Source organism: Bombus impatiens, unplaced genomic scaffold (assembly GCF_000188095.3).
Source record: "Bombus impatiens unplaced genomic scaffold, BIMP_2.2 scf_1055, whole genome shotgun sequence".
NCBI lineage: Eukaryota > Metazoa > Arthropoda > Insecta > Hymenoptera > Apidae > Bombus > Bombus impatiens.
Genome location: NT_177474.1, coordinates 614,386 through 628,951, shown reverse-complemented (window position 1 = coordinate 628,951; position 14,566 = coordinate 614,386). Strand labels below are relative to the sequence as shown.

Below are 14,566 nucleotides of genomic sequence, written 5' to 3'. Positions count from 1 at the left end.
ATTTTTATTTATTTTTCAATACCTGGATGATTATCCTTTCTGATCCTGCGCGAACCATCGAATTAACTTCCAAACTACTTCTCGCCATCGGAAAAGAAAGAGAAAACACGCAATAACTTGGAAATAAGTGATTTGTGATGTCGCAGCACGGGGATTCGGCCTTCGATATACGGGCGTTATCGAAATAACTTAATTTTTCGATTACTCGATCCGCCATCCAGCGTCGACTCCACTTCGCAGCTACTCGATCGCCTTGGTTCTCGCCTTCTTCCTCTCTCGTTAATAAAAAATCGATGGCTTCTTCTCGCTTTATTCCCTCGTGTCATTCTTGTACACACTTGGTGAGAAAGCTTGTAACGTCGGTTCTGTATCCCGCGGCTTTTTCGTTTGTTTCGAAATGGCCTCACGCTGTGAGCTGAGTGCCTCCAAATGCGATCTATTTACGTAGCAATATCCGAGGAATAACCCAAGACGAAATTACTCGAGTCCTGCTGCGGGTTAATGCACGTCTCAATTTTTATTTCGCCATCTTTCAGCCCGCTACTATTTCTCCTCGTTGCAGTGAGGCTGAAAATCGAAGATATTCCAACCCTCCGAAATGTAGTTGTTTCAAAGTTAGTCATGGAAAACTAACAGAGTGGCAAAATTGTTCCTGAAAATATTTTTCTCTCGATAATTCCTTTGTCAGAGGAAAAAGCGTCGATACGAAACCGCGCATTACCTTCAAAACGATTTCCCCGCACGATTCTGATTTCCGAAGCTTCGCTAACTTGCCATCGCATTGGAAATATTTCTGTGCTTAGGCTTCGAAACTCGAAGGGCAAGGCGCGCGCGAAAACGAAGGCACGTGCGTGTATGCACGAGAGATAAATTTGCCCGGCAAACCTCCGACGGCAGTTCTAGCTCCGAACTAACCCTCTAGTAATTCAGCCTTTAAGTCAATTAACTTCTTCGTTGCACGACCACGCGACAGATGATTAAGGCACCGTGTTGCTTGCCGCGATAAATTTCTGCGGTTTATTCGCGGCTTGTCCTCGTTCGTATATACCTGTGTACGTGTTACGACTGCGCGAATGCTCGATAGCGAGTGTTTCTCGGAGAATAGTCTGGCAAGAATAATTAAGAAGACAAACGCTCGTCATATTTTTGCATAGAAGCAAGACTTCTACGAACGCGAAACGCTCGCTAGTTTCTTTTAATTTGATCGTATACCGAGATAATCGCAAGATTCGTTAAACGGTTGAACGATTATACGAACGATACTTGTCTACTTAGTTTTCGGTAAAACTACTCGTAACTCGTATATAGTCTTATCAAACAATTATAATACAATCTCAGTCCCTTTCGTATTTATTTTTACGAAGGAGCGATAGAAATTATGCAAGTTGCCGAATGTACAGCAATTTATGAAAATAACAGCTATCGAGCAAAAACCATGGTACAAATTACGAGATAACAGGGCAGCATTCTACTTGCTTAGAGTTTCTTTAATCAGTGAAGAATCATTACGAAACAAAGTCAGACTGATTACGCGAGGAAAGAAAAAGAAATATTACGACGTACTCTGCCGTCAAAGCTAATACTCCGCTCTCCTTGCCCGGTTAAATGACAGATTTCAGGGTCGTCGAAATGAAAAAGTTCACAGAAAAGTTTTCGTTGCGACGCATCGTCGGACGAACTCGATGAACTAAACTACGAGGACACCGATCTCGGAGATGTCGGCGTGGGAAACACGAGAGAAAAAAAGCAAGAAAATTACAGATGAGGAGATGTTCTATCGTCGAAGCAACCTTTCTATTTGCGTTATCTCGTTTCGTTCTCTCTCTCGCAGCCTTTCGCGTAGCGATACTACGTTGTTTCGTGTCTCTACTACCTCCTTCCATCGTCGTTCGGAGACAAATAATCGTCGCTTTATTTAGCATAGTTTCAAACTTTAAGTGGATCGGAGACACGTTGAAACGAATATTACGGTAAAAATTCTCATAACCACGGCCATTTCTCTTCCATATACGCTTTTCCCCCCTGGTCCTTCGATTCTCAACATTCAATTCTCAGGCCGCGGCTTCCAGCACTTCCCTGAAACTCTCCATCCTGCCCTACCAATCTCCTGTCAGGCCCTCCTTTTGGCCGTATAATCCGCAAATTACTAACCTAACCCCAGCGAGCATCTTAAAGACCAAGGCTTGTTCGTGGTGGATTCAAAGGAGGTAATACCCGGACCAGACTTGGCAAGGATCCGGCAGGGAAAGGCCCTGAAAGAAGGATGAAATACTTTTCTCCTCGCTATCTGTTTCCTCGTTCGTACGCCAGCATCCACGTACCGCGTCTCTCTTTTTTTTCGTCGCGACTTCAGCATCTTCCGGCATGCCTCCACTCTTCCTCTTTTCAACGATGCTTCTGCAAACACTTATTACACCGAAAATGTGGAATTTAGCCTCATCCAGGGTTGGCCCATTCCGAAACTTTGCCCGTGATACCCCTGCCCTAACGCTCTTCGTTCGCATTTTACAGAAAGTTAACGAATTTTCTAGCAAAAAATTACTTCAAGGTATCTTGGAAATTGTCGCGAAATATGAGAAACGTAGGTTTCCAATATCCCTAAAATTCTATAAAAGACATTTCCAATTATCCAACGTTAACGTAACGTAAAGACTCTCCAATGAACGGTCATTAATACCAAGTTAGCTTTTCTCGCGTTTCTCGGACATCGAGCAACAGATTTCGCGCCAATACAGTTTTACGAGGCGCGTCTCGAGAAAATAAAAAACACGTACGAACACATGCACGACAGGATGCAATACCGAGTGCTTTCGATACGGGGAAAATGCTTAAACTCTGTATTACATAACCCGGTAGAATGGCGTACTATCCCTGAAATGGATGGCATGGTCGTCTCAAAACACCACGGTCATATGGCGTCAGAAACGACCGCGGCGGGTCGAACGCTCGGAAACGTTGTATTTTCTTTCCCTTTCTCTCTTTCTACCTTTCGTTTTGCCTTCCCTCTCGCCCCATCCACGAAGCGCATCGAACGCATCCAATAAAGGTGAGGTTAACGATGGATCGTTAACTTAATGAACGATGGGAACACAGCGTTAAACGCGCGCGCCCACACGTGCCGTGTATAAAAACGTCTGTGGAGAAATTATAGTTGACAGACATTGTCCTCGTCGTTCTACGTCTGTTATAATGGTCGATCGAAAGGGCCACCATATCGATCATCACCGGTTCCATTTGGTTTGCGTAGATGGATATCGTTCGTTTTTCTTCCCCTTGTGGTTTCTTCCAAGAAACATTTCATTCTTCGAGAGGATCTGTCGTTCCGAGTATCTTATTTGGAGAATCGCGTAATAATTTTTAATCTGCGAAAATGTACGATATACTTCGTTTCGAGGTTTAATAACGCCGAGATGTGGATTCTTGAAAGTGCGAAACTATAAACAAAGCAGCAATAAACTAAACACCACCATGCCGATACCCGATCGACGACGATTAGGTACGTCATACGACAGCTTTACCATCGACTAAAACGCCAATATCCATGATATCGTTTCGATCCAATTCGGCAGTTACGATCCAATACGTTTTATCATTAGTATAGATCCGCGCGTAATAAGAAAAATTCTTACCTAATTTATAAAACCTGGAAATAAGGAGCTTCTGAAATCAGTTGTTTTATATCGGTAGGGATAGAAATTAACCGTATGTTTCATATCGCACCACGATCCGAGTTACGAGAATCGAATGGTGAAACGATTTCAATCGGAAGTTTTATCGATCGCAAGATCGTAGCTAGGAACGATCAACGAGCCGTTTATATGATTGTGCGATAAATTGCCTTCGACCCTTTTTCTTTTTCTCATCTTCAGCGTCGATATAACGCCGATTTTACTGTCTCGTCGACTCGAGATCCTTTTCATTAAGGCTTTTACTGGCCGCTAAATACGCTGAAACGCATACAGTCGGTATACAGAAGAATCGAAGTAAAGGGACAACGAGAAAAAATACGCAAAGTAATACCGCTAATCGAAAACCAGAACGAAATAGGAAAAACAAAGTGAGTGTGATGAAAGAGAAGAGCGAGGAATTGTTGAGAAGGAGAATCGGAGGAAAGGAAGAAGGGGGAAGAGAGGAGAAAGCAACGTAGGAAGAGCTAGAAATTGAAAGAGGTTGAAGAGAAAAGGGAAGAGCCTCGTTCTTCGAATGTTAACCCGAATCATACCGAGCTACACCCGTTTGTTCACCCTCTCAGGCTCATTACCGGCGACTAGTAAAGTCTCAACGTGTGCGTGTATCACTTCGTTCCATAAGACTGCGCCAAGGTTTCCATAAAATCGCTTTATCGCTGACTCCTTTCGAAGCGATCGAGGCCAATCGCGAAATACGAGACTCGTCACCGTGAGTCGAACGCAAGTACCTGCAATTAGCAAACACGTAAATGACTTTTGGGTCGGCTAGAAATTGTTCTCGTGAAAAGTCGTGTTACTTCGTGATTTTCTCCTTTCAACCACACTTTTTTTTCACCTTTCAAGACGGTTCAAACGGTTTCAATTTTTGCTTCATCTTCCTCCTGTAGTTTTCTTTTTTCCAATCCGCAAACCAAAAAATTTCGAATCCTGAGCCTCGAAGCCAGAACTTTAAATCTTCGAGAGATCGTGCTTCCTACGAATGTCGCTACCTTAAAAGTATCTTGTTATTCTTAACGTTCGTCCTGTGTTGACTTGCAGAGAATGCTAGTCGCGATTTCTAATTGCTGAACATAAACGCGCGCGCGTACACGGTCATAATTAATAATAATCGTGAAACCGTATTTTTTCGAGCGGCACGCTTTAATCAACGTGACAAGCGTTTATCTAAATGAGACGTAACATGGCGAGAACTGCCGTGCAATTTGCGCGTTTTAACGCGAGAACGTAACGGATCAAAATTGCCTGGACTGACGTGACGCGACACACCGTGACGGAAACACATGGAAATCGCGTGTGCGCGAACGACAACGACATAAACAACCGATCGCGCTTTCTCTTCGATTCGTCGCGACGTGACGCATCCGTTTTTAAATTGTAAAATAAAAAGGAACGCACCCGGTGAAAATGTCATTTTACATGGGTGTGCGACCAATGTTTATCGAGAAAATAGTTGGGCTAAAATGTGAAAAATATTGGATTTCGAAGATGATAAAAACGACGGGGTGGAAGGCGAGCAATGGAAATTAATTTGCCGAGGCGATTGCTAAATGCTCTTCCGCCTCTGGTTTACAGTTTAAAATAGATAGTTGGCTTTATCGGACGTATATTTATCGAAGATCCTCTTTCAAATCTAATTCGGAAGTTGCGTTACAGCCAAAAAATTGTCATTACATATCGGTAGGCGTAAGAACGTCGTCGATGAAAAAGCGAAACGCAACGACGCTGAACGTCTTGGCGCTGATATTATTTCAAATCACCGAGACGTCTGCCGGATTTTTAAAGAACGACCACTTTGTGTCACTACGTGCCTCAAGTGAGTGAGACGAGGTTGTCGTCGTCGTCGTCTACATCTACGTCTATGTCTACGTCGGTGTAGGACGTTGAGAGGAGGCCATAGGCGTCCAGACGGCGACGTCGTCGCCGGCGCCGAGCGCCGTGCTAACTAGCACCCCTAGCGCACACACCCACGCCTTTATTAAACGTCGCCCGTCGGCTCGCCGTATATGTTTCCCCTCATAAAATTGAACATGGCGTACATACCTATACGCGTGAAAGAGCTCGAAAGGGAGGCCGGAGAAACGGAAAGAGAGCAGGACAGAGAGAAAACGGTCGCTAAATGCAGAACGAAGAAAAGAACGAAACGAAAGGAGAAACGTATGAATTGCGAAAGAACGGAAAGAAACAAAGGAGACAAAATATCGCGTTGTGATTTTTCAATTATAGTTGGAGTTCGTACGGCTGACGTTACAGATATTAGAGAAATTTGGTTCACGACGAGTGATTCGTATCAAATCGATGCATATGAAACATCGTCGGAATTTCCATTGTTTCGTGATCGTACAGTATTTTGAGAATGATATTTCTGGATTTTCGTTGTACACGGCCATACCACCTTTTTCGTGAAAGAAGGAAAGGAGAGAAACGAAATGGGGGAAAAAGAAACGCGTGAAAGATAGAAAAATAATAAAATTCATTTCGTCTCTTACAAAAAAGAGGAAAGAATTACAAATGGCCTGTGAAGAACTAATGTGAAAGAACGAGGCAAGGGGAGAATGCACGAAAGAAACAAAGAAAATAAAATTCTTGTACCCTGAATCAGAATGTATCCGCAGTTTTTGTATTCATAAAATACCTAGAGCGAAGCGTGAATGCGATGGAGAAAGGTGGTGAATTTAAACGAAGGACAAACGGAAAAGACAGAAAGGAATTCAAGGGAAGACGCGAAAGCAGCTAAACGTCGAGTGGCGATACAGACAATTTTATATTGTTCTCTCCAAAATATACGATCACGACGTTCTTTTGATATTTCTATTATTCAAAGTATTGGTAGAAAGGCAAATTTTTGGCCGATGGTACATATATCCTCCATTTAACACGGTACCTCGGTCGATCCGATTCGATTATTAAAAGAATACCTTTCCTTCCAACGTTCTAGATTTACGTCCTCTAACAGAGAGCAAATCGTCCCTCTAAAACGGCAGCAGCAATTTCCATGGACACTTCGGACATAGGAGAACGATGATGCAACCGTGTTCGTTGGGAGGAAAGTAAAAGAGGAAGGAAGAAAGAAGGAGGGTAAAAAAAAAGTTACCGTAGACGGAACATCATATAACGACAGAAATACAGAGGATAAAAATAAAAAGACAAAAAATGGAAGGGAGAACCGAAGGCAGGATGAACGAGGGAGAGTGTGAAAGAAACGGGAAAGAGGGTGACTATAGGGTAGATGCACAAGAGGAGGAGGAAGAGGAGGAGGAGGAGGAGAAGGGGATTAAAGTGATCTGGCGAGAATCAGGGCGGAAAGACAACGTGAGTTACAGGATTTATTAGATCCCTGTCTCGAAGTCTTTTAATTACGATGGGATAACGTGACAAAAAGCAAAATTATATATATTTCCAGGAAGGGGTGCGGATAAGAAATAACGTTAACCATTAACGAGTAGTTTCGATATCGGTGTTCCGCACCCTTTGGTAATAGTCTGCGCGGGAGCAGAACATTTTAAAGGTGGTAAAGTGGGTATTAAACTGTAGATGAAATGGCCAAAGCGAAGATAAGAGACAGAGATGGTGCAAGAATTCATGGTACAGCAAATGAAACGAGGCATAAATACGGTTTATTTTTCAACCGCCTGCTATTCACACTCTTATTGCCTTCGATGCGGTGCGAGGGACGCGATCGGACAGAGATCGGGTGCGTTTTTAAGAATAAATTACGCGTAACTATATTCGCAGTGTGCGTAAAATGATTGCTAGACTATTGTTGGCCTTTTCTGTCGATCGCGTGATAAATTTAACATTTAATATAGAAGTATGTCAATGTGAAAATGTGAAAATTGCCTCTGAACAAAGATACGAATACGTTCAAATTCCAAATAACTTTTGAGAATGACACCACTAATCACTCGATATGAAATTTCATGGATCCTTAAACGTCTGCCAAGCGGGAATCGTCGACGATCAATTGCCCGTTCGACAAATTTCCTCGAAAACGAACGAGACGTGCAAATATTGAATTTGCAGGCCACGGATCGCGCCTGAACGGTTGCTCGTGATAAAAAGTTGACCCTCCAATACGTCCCTTTATCCGGACAAGGTACGCTTTACACGAGCAAGAATATATACATCTTAATAGGAATAGAGGTAGAGGGTGAACTCTCGTGCAAAATTTATTAAAACCCTCCATCCTCTCTCTCTCTTACCCCGTCTGGTTAACCGTTCAGAAAGCGGCAAGCGTACGTGAATTAAAGGCAATGACGACACGACGTACATGTCCTATACCTGTTGTGTCAAAGGAACCATCCAATGTGGGGTTAACACGGTTAGATCCCGTCCCCTGGAAGTCGCTCGAGGGTAATTAAAAAGAATGACCACGAACAGCCTGACTAAATTGAGAATTCGGTAGCGAAAGTGCCTCGTGAAATCGCGCAAACGCTGATCGATCCACAACTGTATGTGGGACAATCGTTCTTCTTTTGGGTTCAACGTCCATTTCTAAAGTATTATGACACGTCGAAATCTATTCGAGAAGAATATCTTAATAACTATAGCACGAACAACTTGAATACGTTTTACCGGTTCGCTTTTACTCACGGATTCCTAAATTACTATAATAAAATACATTTATTTGGCATATTTCAAGCAATTGCAGTTGCCCGTTATTACTAAAACAGGATTATAAAAGAAATATTTAAAACACGCGAAGCTTAAAATCATCGAAATAAATTTATTTTAATTCAATAAAAACCACCCTATTTTAAATAAAATTCAAACGTGAAACGAGCTAAACCAGAGCGGATGATATTTCTTAATATACGGCATGCCATCGAATTATTATTTATAGTGAGAGATTATGCTCAAAATTTTCATGCTAGAACAAATCAAAATAAGTAGAAAGAAATTTTTCATCGCAATTCCACGACATGCGGGTCTCTATGCTTCCTGAAGCGCTTCGTTCGTTGTCTAAAACCAAATTTCACATGCAAAACGCAGCTTTTTAACTGTAAAATATCGCGACAGCCATAAAATAGGACGAATCATAATTTTTTTTATTGAGATTAAAAATTTTTTTATTTAACAACCGAAACTCATTTACTAGTTTTTAATTCTTCGTGCTAAAAAATCGTGCATAGATACACCTATAGTTATAAGAAAGTATATATGTTCTAGGTATACGTTCTTAATAAAAAATTACAAATTAAAAAAACTAGAAAAGCAATTAACTATTTTTGTTACTCGCCTATTAGTCGGGAATATTTTTTCACAATTTATCTCTATATGATGACAATATTATAGCACGCAGAGACAATAGTACGTTAAATAAACATCTACGTATTAAATGAATGGCAAATGTGATGAAAAGTGGAGATATGTTATATTATGCAACATGCTTTATCCAAATAACAAATAATACCCGCAAACACAATCTTCTATCTCGAAGTATCTTATATTTGGGAAAATTTTAGTAGCAAATGTATTTTAATTCCTCTTAACAGTTGCATAATAATAAATTATAATTGTATGGTAATTATTGAAACGAAATTACCAGAATCGTCTGTCCTTGTCGATACCAACATTAAATTAACAATTTCCCTGCTACTAAGTTGCGCTAGCTCAACTGAATATCATAACCTCTCTTTTTCAAAATGAAATTTCGAAACGTTCTATTGTATAATAGATATACAAATATCTTGATTCAAGAAACCAAAAGATATGCGGGTCATAGCAAATGGCAAAACATTAAAGCTACGAAACAAGAACATGATACCGCAAGAGCACAAATATTTAATACTCTATCACATAAAATGAAAGCTGTAGCAATAGGTATGTTTCTGACATTTGAAAAAAGTACTTAAAAAATTTCTTTACATATCTAGTCAAAGTTTTAAGTGAATATCTTTAGATTTAAATTACTATATATATTTTGTTTTTTTGTTGAAGAAAGTGGCAACTCAGACCCAAACACTAATCCAAAATTAGCAAATTTAGTCGAACAAGCAAGAAAAGCCAACATGCCAATGTCTACGTTAAAAGGAATTTTGGAAAAAATAAAAAATGTACGAACTGGTGAAAGTCATATACTGCCTATGCGTATTATGAAAGGACCTACACTTGCTATCCATATTTTAACCGACAAACTTACTTATGTAAAAGCTAATATTGTGCATATATCAAAAAAATTTAAGTGAGTACTCTTTTATAATTTAATCTAGAATTTTCCTTCCGAGATGTACATTTACTTTGTTACAATGTCAAATTATGTTAACTCATATGTATATAATTTCTAGTGCCAAAGTTATAGAGCCTTCGACATTTTCACATTTGTTCGATAGTGTAACTTTCGTTATAGCTTCTAAAGACTGTAACTTGGATTCTGCAATGGAAGATGCAATAATAGCTAATGCGATAGATGTAGAAGAAATAAAGGATGAAAGTGGAACGTATTTTAAGGTACTAAAATATAAATCCTTTTATTCCAACAATTTAAATTTAATCAAACGGATTTCTATTTTCATACAATGTATCTTTATTTTTATTTGTTATAGTTTAAAAGTGAATTTCTTCATCCAGAAAAAGTTATAACGCAATTAAAAATTCTAGGGTATACTATACTTTCAACAGAAAATAAATGTATACCTACTGGTACAGTTCAAGTAACTGAAGAAGAATTATTAAATATAAATAAATTTAAACAAAAACTTACTTTAGAAATAAGGGAAATTGTAAAAATAGAAGATAACATTGCATCCCTGTAAATATATACGTAATATGCGTATATGTATAATGTATATGCATACACATATATATAAAGATAGTTATCAATAATTACATTATAAATAAAAATATAAATAAAAGAAATTCTGCACATTTGCAGAAATATGTTACTTTGGATAAACATCGTTATAGCTGATCATTTAAATGTCTTGTATATATTATGCACAAAATATTAGAAACACGTTTACAATTTTTTTACACTTTAATGTTGATCAGCTCCATATCCTTTTATTTCATGCATGTTAGAACCTGGAAAATCTAAGATCGACTTTGAGTAAAATAGAGACATCAATACCTTCTTTGTCATTCTGGATCTTTGATTACAAGGCCTAGATGAAGTATTAGATCTTCTGTTATTCAACTTCTTCGAACGTGTATTTGTAAATATCTTATCCCTTCGTTTCACAAATTTTTTACCATCTATGGAATAATTTGCAGATTTATCTATAAATTTTTTGTCTTTCTCTGGTTTTTCTGTTTCACTTTCATTCATATTTTTCGTATTTTCCTTATCTGAAACTTCCTTTTCGTCTTTTATATCGTTTGGTACATTTGTTGTAGAACTAAGATCATTTACATTGTCATTCTTTCTAGATTTCTTTTTTCCTGCCTTTGCAGTTTCTAATTCTGTTTTCTCTGCTTTTACATTTTCCAGTTCAACTTCAATTTCAGTTATATCCTCGTCTTTTTCAAAGTTTGGCTCGGTATATCTCTCTTTATTTTTCTTCTTCTTTTTCTTTTTGCTTTTAGAAATATTTTCTTGAGTTTCATCAATTTTGCACTCTTCTTCTTTAAGTATTACATTTGTGTTTGCCCCTGTTTCTTTTTCCATACTTTCTTTTTCATCGCATCTATTCTCAGTGGTAACTTGTATTTTATCTTTATACTTTTTCCTTTTTTTCTTCTTACTCGAAACATCTTCAAGTATAGAATCATCAGGTATGTAATCTTCCATTTTGGTTTGCTCGATCTCTGTTTCATTTTCACATGCTTTCTCTTCTTCTGGCGTTTCTACTATTGTTTCTAAATTCGATCGACTTCTTTTTCTTTTTTTAGATTTTTTACTTTTATGTTCATTAACTTCATTATCACGTACTTCCTCGGGTGTTCCTACATCCAAAGCTTCATTAACACAACCAGATAACACTGAACTATTAACATCAGAGTTATATTTTTTCTTCTTTTTAGCTTTCTTATTTTCAACCTCAAATTTGTCTAATGTTTTTTTTGTTTTTACACAATCAGTACTATATTCTACATGATCGTTAAATGTTACTCTTTTCTTATCATTTATTTCATCGCTTAGATCTAAAGCTGAATTTGTAAGGCCAAATTGTACTCTAGATATTTCAAATTCTTTTCCATTACAAACTTCATCAGCTTGACATTCTAAATTTAAGCCGGCATTGATAATACCACTCTCACACCTTTTTTCATTTACATTGTTCTCTTTAAATTTCTTAACCTTGCTGCTTGAACGTAATTCATTGTCATCAAGTTTTTTTTTCTTAGAAAATTTAGATTCAATATTAAAATTTGAAATATTTTCAGGGCTATTTAATTCCACACAGGGATTTTCAAACGCATAATTACAAACACTTTTAACTTCCATGCTTTCCTTATTATCATGGCATTTTACTTTTCTAGATGTTGATGCAAATCCAAATCCAGCATATTCAGATTCCTCTTCTATATCGTCCTCCTGTTGTTTTTTATTCTTATATGCCAGAGAAAAATCCTGACCTTTCTTCATAAAATATTCTGCCATATTACCACCATTTATAGTAACAATACCGTTTCTGTTATCACAAGCGCCAATTGAATCAAAGTTTTCTTCGGCATTGCCTTGTTTATCTTTATTACTTTTATTTATATTCAATTCTTTTTGGCCAAATATATTTGCTAAATCCTTTGAACTATATTTATTTACATCTTTCCCCCTTGTAAATTTTTGATAACTAGTAATAGTAATAAGAGAAAAAAAGACAAGAAGAGAATAAAATAATGGTACGTCTAATACATTATATGTACATAAATAATACTTACTGAACACGAGCACGGCTTTGTTTAGATTTCAATTCTAACGATTTTCCACTTAATACACCTTTGCTTTCCTCTGTTTGCGCTACATTGTGACATTCATTTTGTCGAAGCTGCTGTAAAAAGTCGTTAAAGCTATCTTGATGCTCCGTCCATGCTTCGTCTAAGGCATCCTGTTTATATCCAATACCTATGGGAACAATCCATTTTTCATTAATGTTTCTCGATATAACTAATATCGCAACTATCTAGATAATGACAAATTATATTAAAAACATTAGAAATTAGAATATTAAGAGAAAGGCAGCAATTTCATTTCACTTTAACAATTTTGATTTCCTTAAAGTTTTGCAATTTCGTTTCTAGGTTAATTCTAGATCATTGGAATTAAATTCAAAATAGTTAAAATACGAATTAGTGACGATAAGCAGAGTTAATGTAAAAATCTAATTGTTAATTATATTTACCTGTTGTATCATTTTTAACCGATACACGCACGTGCTCCGTTATACCTTGTTCGTTTGCTCCGAGTCCTTTGCCACTTGTCCATCCCATCTTTTCCAACATTTTCTGCCCGAATTTGTTCGAATCTGCAGAAACATACAAATGTCACTACGATGTTTCGAAGATACAACATTATACTATTTTTTTTAAGTAAAATCGAATAAATTCAAATATTTACAAACCTTCGCTCCATTCTTTTCCTCGTGGGTTTAGTGTCCATTTTTGTTTTCGACGTGGTTCTGCGAGCATAGACATGTTATTTTAAGTTTTAAAGCGATAATAAATTCAAAAATTTGGCATTTGATAAGTATTGCAGGAAGTTTAGTTTACGTTTTCTATTAAATTTAAAAATCGCACAAATATCGTGTCAAACGATTGCAACATGCGAACGCAACGTTGCCGCAAAATTTGCGGCACTGCTTTGGTTAGGGCGCTCTATTAAAGCGCGTTCATAGTGGCATTTAAATTCAAACTTCAAAAATGGTGTAATTCTTTCGAACTCTATTGGTTATATGCTAATTTACATTCGGAATCTAGTATAATTTTCTTGTATACGTTTTCGTATACAATACAAATAATATTATTGCGTTAGTTATATGAGATTATTGTAAAATTAGTTGTGTCATATCTTTGTTTTTTATTTGCAAAATATTGTAATGTTCCAATTATTTGTATGTTTCTTTATTTTAAGTTTCTCAAAATTCTTTTTTCCGAATAAAGACGCTCTATTTTTATTACCGTAGTAAAGTAGTAGAAGTTGTTATTTCATAAATTGAATAACAACAAAATCTTTTATAATTAGTAACATTAAAAAAATTCACGTAATCTCATATCACAATTACTTCAATTTTACGAAGCTAAATCAGATCTGTGATTACATTGACCTTGACTTTAGATACCGACCACGTCATGGTCGAACTTGCTTAATCTCGCACGTGTTGGCCTCATTAATTCCGATTTGATGAAATTAGTTACGTTTGATGAATGCATTTCGATAAGTTGAGGAAAACGTTTTGGATAAAGGTATCGTGGGACGAGTTTAAAACGAGACACGAGGAAATGACCATGTAACCTTTGCTTCTCTTTAACAAAGAGAGAATGAGAGAAAGAGAGAGATTTTCCGTATCTATCAAACTAAAATGATTTATTCGATTGTTTGTTTGTTTTTTTTACCCAAAATTATGAAATTTTTTAATGATAACGATAAAATGTAAATTTTTAACGAAGGGTCAAATTACTGCTATTTATTATCATTATCATTTTGTTTACATTTCTATCAAATTTACAATTAAAAAGGCAACTCCGTAGGAAAACAACTTATCCCCTGAATGATAAAAAGCAGAAATAATCTTTTAGTTCTAGTGCAGCGTCAAAATAGAAAACGATGTACATAAATAGCTAATTATATATGATCTTGAATGTAAATAGCTAAACGTTTAACAGCTATTTTCCCCTTCGGAGGGGAATTATCTATTTAGTTAACAAGAGGATAATGACTTCAGTTGTCAATTAAATAGGTTTACGTGAATTTGGACTTTAAAAGAGGAAATGATTGCAGCGAT

The 14,566-nt window shown here is 37.1% G+C and overlaps 2 protein-coding genes across 3 annotated transcripts; one reads left to right on the top strand and one right to left on the bottom strand.

Moving 5' to 3' along the window:
- Positions 1-9,130: 9,130 nt before the first annotated feature.
- LOC100743198 (probable transcriptional regulatory protein PEPE_1240) lies at positions 9,131-10,577 on the top strand. Its single transcript, XM_003493181.3, has 4 exons — positions 9,131-9,509; positions 9,627-9,870; positions 9,974-10,136; positions 10,232-10,577. Exons 1-4 carry the CDS (start codon positions 9,332-9,334, stop codon positions 10,439-10,441), a joined length of 795 nt encoding a protein of 264 aa, XP_003493229.1. The 5' UTR covers positions 9,131-9,331; the 3' UTR covers positions 10,442-10,577.
- LOC100743079 (G patch domain-containing protein 4) lies at positions 10,189-13,495 on the bottom strand. 2 transcript variants are annotated; one of them, XM_024370871.2, is made up of 4 exons: positions 13,187-13,495; positions 12,968-13,090; positions 12,507-12,616; positions 10,189-12,418 (listed from the first exon to the last, which is right to left on the bottom strand). In XM_024370871.2, exons 2-4 carry the CDS (start codon positions 12,977-12,979, stop codon positions 10,663-10,665), a joined length of 1,878 nt encoding a protein of 625 aa, XP_024226639.1. In that variant the 5' UTR covers positions 12,980-13,090; positions 13,187-13,495; the 3' UTR covers positions 10,189-10,662. The 2 variants fall into 2 exon arrangements, with proteins under 2 accessions (XP_024226639.1, XP_003493228.1); XM_003493180.4 differs by having other exon boundaries at positions 12,507-12,690; positions 13,187-13,259.
- Positions 13,496-14,566: the final 1,071 nt, after the last annotated feature.

Coding starts and splice junctions, on each gene's coding strand:
- LOC100743198 (XM_003493181.3), top strand. CDS start 9,332: ATGAAATTTCGAAACGTTCTATTGTATAATAGATATACAAATATCTTG. Junction 9,510..9,626: donor AATGAAAGCTGTAGCAATAG/GTATGTTTCTGA, acceptor TTTTTGTTGAAG/AAAGTGGCAACTCAGACCCA. Junction 9,871..9,973: donor CATATATCAAAAAAATTTAA/GTGAGTACTCTT, acceptor TATAATTTCTAG/TGCCAAAGTTATAGAGCCTT.
- LOC100743079 (XM_003493180.4), bottom strand. CDS start 13,259: ATGTCTATGCTCGCAGAACCACGTCGAAAACAAAAATGGACACTAAAC. Junction 13,091..13,186: donor AGGAAAAGAATGGAGCGAAG/GTTTGTAAATAT, acceptor ATGTTTCTGCAG/ATTCGAACAAATTCGGGCAG. Junction 12,691..12,967: donor GGTTAAAAATGATACAACAG/GTAAATATAATT, acceptor TTGTTCCCATAG/GTATTGGATATAAACAGGAT.